General features: G+C 39.3%; 1 protein-coding gene across 1 annotated transcript in view; it reads right to left on the bottom strand.

Annotated features, from left to right (window-relative positions):
- Positions 1 to 351: 351 nt before the first annotated feature.
- Positions 352 to 7989, bottom strand: part of SECISBP2L (SECIS binding protein 2 like) — a 28910-nt gene continuing 21272 nt past the window's right edge. Inside the window, exons 13-18 of the mRNA XM_009897254.2 lie at positions 6445 to 6577; positions 5349 to 5511; positions 4453 to 4673; positions 3813 to 3967; positions 3124 to 3343; positions 352 to 1898 (exon numbers count right to left, since the gene is read on the bottom strand). Of these exons, the coding sequence (XP_009895556.2) occupies positions 1225 to 1898; positions 3124 to 3343; positions 3813 to 3967; positions 4453 to 4673; positions 5349 to 5511; positions 6445 to 6577 (1566 nt within the window). The 3' untranslated portion in view covers positions 352 to 1224. The remainder of the gene's footprint in view (positions 1899 to 3123; positions 3344 to 3812; positions 3968 to 4452; positions 4674 to 5348; positions 5512 to 6444; positions 6578 to 7989) is intronic.

The following is a 7989-nucleotide window of genomic DNA, read 5'->3' as shown; positions in this document are numbered from 1 at the left end:
TAATTCTTCATTGGTTAGTGGATTTCACTTCAATATTCAGAACAAAACATGGACCAATCCTCCAGCAACGTGTATGTTTCCGGGGGGGGAATAGATTTCTTTTTCTTCTGCCTCTGAACCACTGAAATACCTCCCCATGCTCTGGGCACTTCCTCTTTACTTGGAATAATTACCTCCTTTTCTACTCTAGAGGTCAACTTCTAAAGCTGCTACAACTGTGAGAACAGACAGAGAGGTCACGTTTTGAGCAAGAACTGTCAAAATACAGCTTGAACTCAGCACAAAGGTGACCAGGATCAAAGTGTACAGATGAACATGTGATGCACTGAGCCACCGTGGAATTCTTTGCTGTTAAAGGATATTCTTAGGGTTTTTTTTGCAATGTTACGTAGATGACAATATGCAAAACAGCATTCCTGAGGTAAGTGACAGGAGAAAGAGCAAGTCATCTGTTTACTAGAAGCCCTGGATAGGGATTATGGTTAATGAATCATGTAGTGTGGTTTGGCAGACAGCAACTGGAGAGCATGGGGAATTTTTGTTTTCTTTCCTGTTAGTTAGGTGTTGTTTTTTTCTGCAGTATTTCCCTCTGGTTTAAAGTTTTTCTGGAATCAAAGCTGTTGTAGCTTATTGTAACCATCTCAACTATCAGCAGCTTTTTAATGATGCATTTGCTGAGACCAACTAAAAAGCATAAGAACCTCGCAGATTTCTCTACTACTTACTTATTAAGACCGCAAATGGGTTTCTCCAGCTTTTCTTTAAAGAGACACAAAATTCTGCTTTTACCTCCAGACAGAACTAGAACATTGTGGCTGGATATGCTGATGTGCCTGGCATAACACCACAACACCAACATAAAGAGCTGGTCATTTGTCAGTCTTAACGTAGATTATCTGTTTGAAAATGAGCTCAATAGTCACATCCTAAGAGATTTTTGCTTAAAGCTGGTCAGTTACAAGGTGTTTCCTTTTACAAAAGACCAAATGAATAATTACTAACAAAATTTTCCACAGTTTCTATTCTGGGAAATAGAAAATGACTGAAAGCTAAGCTAGGTTTTGAATCAAAGTAAGAGCTACAAAAATATTGTTGTGAATTAAATACATTAAATGTTTAACAGTGCAAAATGCTGAGATGAAACATAGGAAATAAGGGCTGCAAACCTTTACAACAGTTAGTTTTAGTACAATTGCTAAAAAGTTCCTGAGTTCCTGCTTTTTCTTACGGCATATAGATGGTGTCTGTGTGTTCTTTGTTCAAAGAACTGCAGATGGTGGGTTTATGTTGAGTGCTGCTTGCATGCTTATCATTTGTCCATTCCTCACCGTCAGTGGCTGGATCGGCCTGCTCAGAAGTCTCCATTTCTTCCTCTTCACTTTGTTCTGCATTGTCTTCTTCAGCACCACTAAGGGTCTTCCCAAGCTGAAGAGTCTCCATAGTTCTCTGTGTCTCTGAAACCCAAGACTCAATTCTGCTATTAAGCTGAACCTCTACAGAAATGGGTTCATGAGCATAATCCTCATCATCATCATCCTCCTCCTCCTCCTCCTCTTCTAACATTCCTGGTACAAGAGTACTTGTGGTACTGGTCATGGAGGAATTCAAAAGATCTCGGCAGCTGCCATCCAGTGACCCTGTTTCTGTACTCTGCTGTGAGGCCCACTCCAGATTGTCATCTGGTTTCACCTCATCTTTGTCACCTGGTGTGGATTTTCCATGATTTGTTGCTGAGGTAGTGCCAGGTGTAGCCAGAGGTGGTGGTTTATTAACAGTGGCTTTTTCTATCTGACCATTGCCAGCTTTTTCTGGTACCGCAGTCTTACATGAGGATTCTCTCTCATTTTCAGAGGTTTCCAACCCATCAGATGTTTCCACCATACTTCTCCAGTTTGTTTCTACAAATTTCAAAAGAAGTTTAAGTAGGAAATATTAATTATTTCTATATAAAAATATTTCTTGTGAACATGCAAGAACTGTTTAAACAGCAATAAGATCTAGCAATTCTAGTAGTCTGTGCTTGCTAGAAAATTTTCAACTAGAAAAAAGAAGGAAGATCATAGATGATCATAGAATGGCTTAGGTTGGAAGGGACCTTAGAGATCATCTACTCCAACCTCCCTACCATGGGCAGGAACGCCTCTCGACTTGGCTGCTAAAGGCCTCATCTAGCCTGGCACTGAACACCTTCAGGGAGGAGGCATCCACAACATCCCTGGGCAGCCTATTGCAGTCTCACCACCTTCATACTGAAGAACTTCTTCCTAAGATCCAGTCTGAACCTGCTTTTCCTCAGCTTAAAACCATTCCCCTTTGTACTGTCGATAGATGGGACAGACGGGAGAGACAACAGAGCTGTGAATAACCTTGGGCCTTCACAGTATCCTAAAGCAGGTATTTCAACTTTCTGTAAGTTTGTGCATTTGGTTTCCTGCACAAACTGTGGAAGCAGCAGATGTAACAGCGAGTTCAAAGAGATTACTTTCAAGTATAACTTAAAAGCAGAAAGTTGCCTCAATATTAAGTTACTTGTTAAACCTTTTTCGAAAAGTCCTTAAAACAAATGAAGCAAGTTCAGGACATCACAAACTAACTAAAAAAAAAAAGAGAATAATCTTTAATTCAGTAAGAGAGAAAAAGAAGTCTTCTGACTTCAAGTAAGCGTTTTTTCTTTTGTCTCCTTTGTAATCTGGTCTTAAGCTACCACAAATAAATTTGGGCTTTTGCTCATACTGGAATCATTCCCTGTCATCTCAAATTTAAAAATGTAAGCTACATGTCTTATCTTCAGAGACCTCAATAAATGAGTTCCTACCCTCTGTCATCAGTTCTTCCTCAATCATATAACCAGTTCTGTGTTTGGTACCAGTCCAGTAAAACTGGAGAAGCCACCTCCACTGATTGGAAATAATTAATACTTCTGAGGATCAGCAATCACTTTTGATACAATTTTGGGGAATTAAAAACAAGTTCCAAAACTACCTGAAGGCTAACTAATGTTCCTTTATCTCTGAAAAATGTAGAACGCTGCAAGTTATGATGAATCACTGGGTTTAGCTACATTTTGCTATTATTGGCACTGGGAAAATTCCAGCTTCTAGTACAAAACTTTTAAACACTTACCATATTCTTTCTCATTCACTTCAGATATGGGTTCAGAGATAACACTACAGAATGAGATAGCACTTGCTGCAGAGGGGTTACGAGAATGACCCATATGATGGGGTGCCTTCTTGACATTCTTCAAGGCTTCTTCTGCCTGCTCCTGTTCCATTGCAGCAACCATATCTCTGTATGCTTTTCTGGCCTCTTCAGTAAGCGATACCAGCTTATTAAATAGGTCCTAAGTATGAAGGTAGTTTTTATAGTCAGTACTACTCGCTAACAATTTTCACTTTAAACTACTCCTTTTAGTCAAAATTACACCACACAGCGAGCCTTAAACTTATTAACACCAAATACCTTTACTTCCACGTTAAAAGTTAACTCTTCTCTGCATTAATTAAAAATATTACCCTATTTACACAACTTGGAGATGCACTGACTTTCAGATACTGTTTTTCTCAGGATCTTAAGGCTTGCAGAGAATTTTAGATGGCATTTAAGTCCATTGAAAAGCTACAGGGACATTGCCCAAGTGTTTTGATGTAATGCTCTCAGTTCTGCCAATACTGAAGAAAGTCTCACACCCTAATAAAGATCAGGTCAGGACCTGATGCATATTAGTTGAGTGAGCTCTAATGTAAACCAGCACTTAGCTATGAGGAACATAATTGTTTACTTAGGCAGTTTATGTGAATGGAATTGCTCACCTCAGCACCCGAGTAGTTGAAGATGCCCACCACACTAACAGGAACCAGCTTGTTCACACAGCGGCCAAGAGCTTTACGCCCAAGTGCAAAGACAAAAGGGATTTCCTGTTCCCGTGCCATGGCTATTACATTATAAAGAGCTTCATCTAGTCCACCTTAAAGAAAGCAATGTTAAATAGATACTTAGTTAGTTCAAGTCATGGTACAGTGCAATACAAAACTATACCATTGTAATTAGTAAAATATCCATACACACAATCCTGCAGAAGAGGAAGCTACACATCTCAGTTATGAGTGAGTATAGATCAAGGCAATGCTCTGCATTCTCTATTAGTCCTGCACACAAACGGAACCAGAACTTTTCACAGTACCTTTCTGGAGCAGAGCTTTGCTCTTTTTGTACCTCAGGAAGCCTCTTAAAATTTGCTGATTGGCCAACTAACCAATTCGCCCCTTGTGAACAAGACTGGAGCAGACTAGAAGAGAATCTTTGTGGAGTGGCAGTTATCCTCCACATTCTGCAAGTGATTGCGGAAATATTACATCATGCATAGTAACTAAAAATAAAGGCTTAACCTTGCTACCCAGCACAAGAAAACTGTAAACAGTCAAAGTGCACCACTTGTTTTATCCCTTATACCTTTTGACTGTATTTTCTCACAGTTGGGAGATATGATGACACACTTGATCTTGTTCAGTTTCATGTGCTTAGTGACCTCACGCAAGCCCATCACCAGCCTTCTCCTTGCTTTAGCTCTCATGGGATCCTTTTGATAAATCCGTTCCTGGAAGCTGACAAGCTCTTGCAGTAAGAGAGTTACACATTCATCTATTTCTTTACTTAGAACTTGGTTACAGTATCTGTCAATTTGGAAAAAAAGAAAACAACCAAAATATTGGCATTAAAGCATAACCAACACCCTTTCACAGTCCATTCTTTTACCAAAGAAAAGTAGTTGTACCTTCTTAGAACAGTTATGAAACTGATATTAAAAGGATTTTTAAATAAGACTGTATACTCTAAGTTAAAAATACATCTTGAAAATTATTATATTTCCAGTAACATACTTCACCTCAACAAGTCAGAAAGACTACTAAAAAACACAGAAGAAATATTCTAATAGGTGCCACAAGCAACTAGTCTTTTCTGTAATATAGTACTCTATAAAAACATTAGTAAGAAAACCTAACTATGTATTAAGGCAGTGACATTACAGTATTTTCAGCATTTGTAAGTATTCCTTCTCTTCCATCCAAACTGTACATGTCACTCATTTAAAAATCCAATTTCATAGAATACTTCTACCTAGGTTATTCGTTGCAGGGACCAAAGAAAGTCCAAAGTGCATACATGTAGATAAACACACACACAGAGCAACTCATCTGTAGCAAAAACCCCCAAACAAAACCAAACAACTTGCAGAAGCACCTATTAAGGAAAAGGTAGCTCATTTGTTAAGCTAAATCCACTAAACCTATCCAATGGAGGGGACTTAAGGAGAAGCCTTGAATTTATATCAGTAATGCAGAACTTACTCTCTAAATCTCTTGCTGTGAATTTTTGTTATTGCAGAAGAAGCCATTGGACTGCCTATTCCAGAACTAGCAGGTGAACCCTGTGACACTGGGGTCATGCAGTATGGAGAATTCTGACTTGCTGGTGAAAGTGAAGTATCACTAGGCATACTTAGGCCAGTTTCTGAAAGACAATTTTGAAACATTATAACATGCAAATACCTTTTCACACTAAAGAAACAGCACTTGTTATGTATCACTCTTACTTATTCCAAGCTGCACTCAAAATACTAAACAGTATTCTTCCCTGGAGGAAAATTGAGGGACAAAAGAAAACAAGCACATACCCAACACTCAGTATACTTTGGGTAAATACACAGATTTGAATAGTTATAAAAATGTATCCAAAGCTTCGTTTGGGAAAGAGAGAGAACAGAAAGGGAAAACATGTTTAACTGCTACAACTTCTTTCAGCATTCAACTAACTTAGTCCTAGAATATTTAAGACTTTCACACTTCAGTCAAGGGAAGTCAGTCAAAAGAAGTTCTGATGCAGTACATCTGTCATCTTGATAGACACCTCTTTGCTTCCCACTCCCTCACCCCAAACACAAAGACACTGAAAGTTCTTTGGAGTTTCCCAATGGGTCAGGCCCACCCTGCAAATCAACAGTTCAGACACTGCAATTGACTGAGTGTTTAACAAACTGGAAAACCTTATTTGCAGTTTGCAATTTCTGTGTTTGGAAGATTTCCAATATGTTAATCTTCAAAAAGCACCATGATCAACATGGAATGGGTTGATAACATGTCACATTTTGTCTGCTAATCTAAAATGCTGTCAGCTCTGGCACGTGCTGGGAGCATCCACTCAAGAGAAATCAATTAAAAGGCTGTATGGAGATTATGTGCTTAGAACCCATACTGTCTGAGCCTTCCACAACTGAGGGACAGACAAGATGTTTTAGGAGGTTCCCATTTGCAGTATTTCATAATGTTGAGAAAGTCAGAAGATAGCATGAATAAACTGTGCTGCATAGAAAGAGAAAGACAAAAATATTAAAATAATCACATCAGTACAAACTTAAGAAGGAAGAGGGACTAGAGAGACACCAACCCTCTTGAGAGGCCAGCTCCTGAGACTGATCAGCAGTCAAGTTTATATGGACCTCTTTCTGTTCCTCAGATCCCAACAGGCTATGATCAGCTGATAAACGGCCTTTCTTCTCTTCTCTCTCTTTCAAAATAATCTGGGAACAAAACCAACAGTTATCAGCACCTGAAAGTTGGAGATGCTCATTAAAATGTCTGTTTGATTGAAATAACACAAGGTAAGTTCAGCTGAGTTGTTTGGAACCTCCCTACTCATGAAAGGATAGAAAACTCTGAATTCATTCCAGGTTCCTCTTCAATCAGAAAGAGTGTTTCATTCCAGCATTTTACAGAGGGCATACTCAATACTCACACTTCTACTTAACTAGAGCTTTAAAAAGTTTAAGTATCAAATACTATCATGGCTTCTGATACATAACAGTAATTCCTCATTGTCATCCTTTAAAGAAAAAACCCAACACAACACCTTATATAAGAATACTAGTCATCTGTGTGAGGCATCACAACTAGAGAATGATGGCTATAAAGGTCAAAGGTAAGTACCCACAGATATATTGGTATCACTATGGTAAGAACAAAGCCATTGACAACAAATAGGTTAGAAAACTTTCCTGAACTGTGAAGCTGGGAATTTCTCTAACTCAAGCAGGTAAGTCAGAAAAGAAATTCCTGGGAAAGAATGAAGTAAAGAAAAACAAAACACCAACAAAACAGGCAGCTTAGTCAAGGCCAATCTCTGTACAAACACTGCACTCTGCACCAGTTTCTCCCTGGGGATTTTGACAAGCCATGTGGTGCATTGAGTACAGGTGACTTGTGAAATTCTTGTTTTGAGAAGGGTTTCACACTACCTTTTTTAGGGCTTTGTAAAATTTACCTTCTGATTTCCATACCTATCTACTTCGGGTGCACATAGTTACATACAACCAATGATGTCTAAATTTACTCTGTTAAAAATGGTGGCTTTACTTAAGTTCTACATCCATCTCTGAAACAAAAAGCCATAAAATGAAAAGTTAGCATACTACACTGCACTGCTGACTACGACTCAATAACATGAAAAACCATGCAGGTTTTCCCAAGCAATGCGAGTCTAGAAGGCTTTGAGAGGCTCTCCTCCCCCTCTTCTCTGCCCTGGTGAGACCCCACCTGGAATACTGTGTCAGTTCTGGGCTCCCCAGTTCAAGAGTGAGGGATCTGCTGGATAGAGTTCAACAGACAGCTATGATGACTGCACAACTTGAGTATCTCTCCTATGAAGACAGAGAGCTGTGTCTGTTTAGTCTTGAGAAAATAAGATCCCCTCTCAGCCGCCTTAATAACTCTAAACATCTGAGGGGTGGGTGTCACGATGAAGGTGCCAGTCTCTTTTCAATGGTGCCCAGTGATAGGATAAGGAACAAGTGCAAGCTAGTGAAACTGCCTGTGTTCTTCAACACCAGGGGGCACTTCTTTATGGTGAGGGTGATGGAGCACTGGAACTAGCTGTCCAGAGATGTTGTGGAGCCTCCCATTCTGGAGACTTTCAAAACCTGCCTGGATGCATTTC

The sequence above is a fragment of the Dryobates pubescens genome, chromosome 17 (genome assembly GCF_014839835.1).
Source record: "Dryobates pubescens isolate bDryPub1 chromosome 17, bDryPub1.pri, whole genome shotgun sequence".
Classification (NCBI taxonomy): Eukaryota; Metazoa; Chordata; class Aves; order Piciformes; family Picidae; genus Dryobates; species Dryobates pubescens.
The sequence above is the reverse complement of the archived record's forward strand: the minus strand, read 5'-3'. Positions and strand labels throughout refer to the sequence as shown.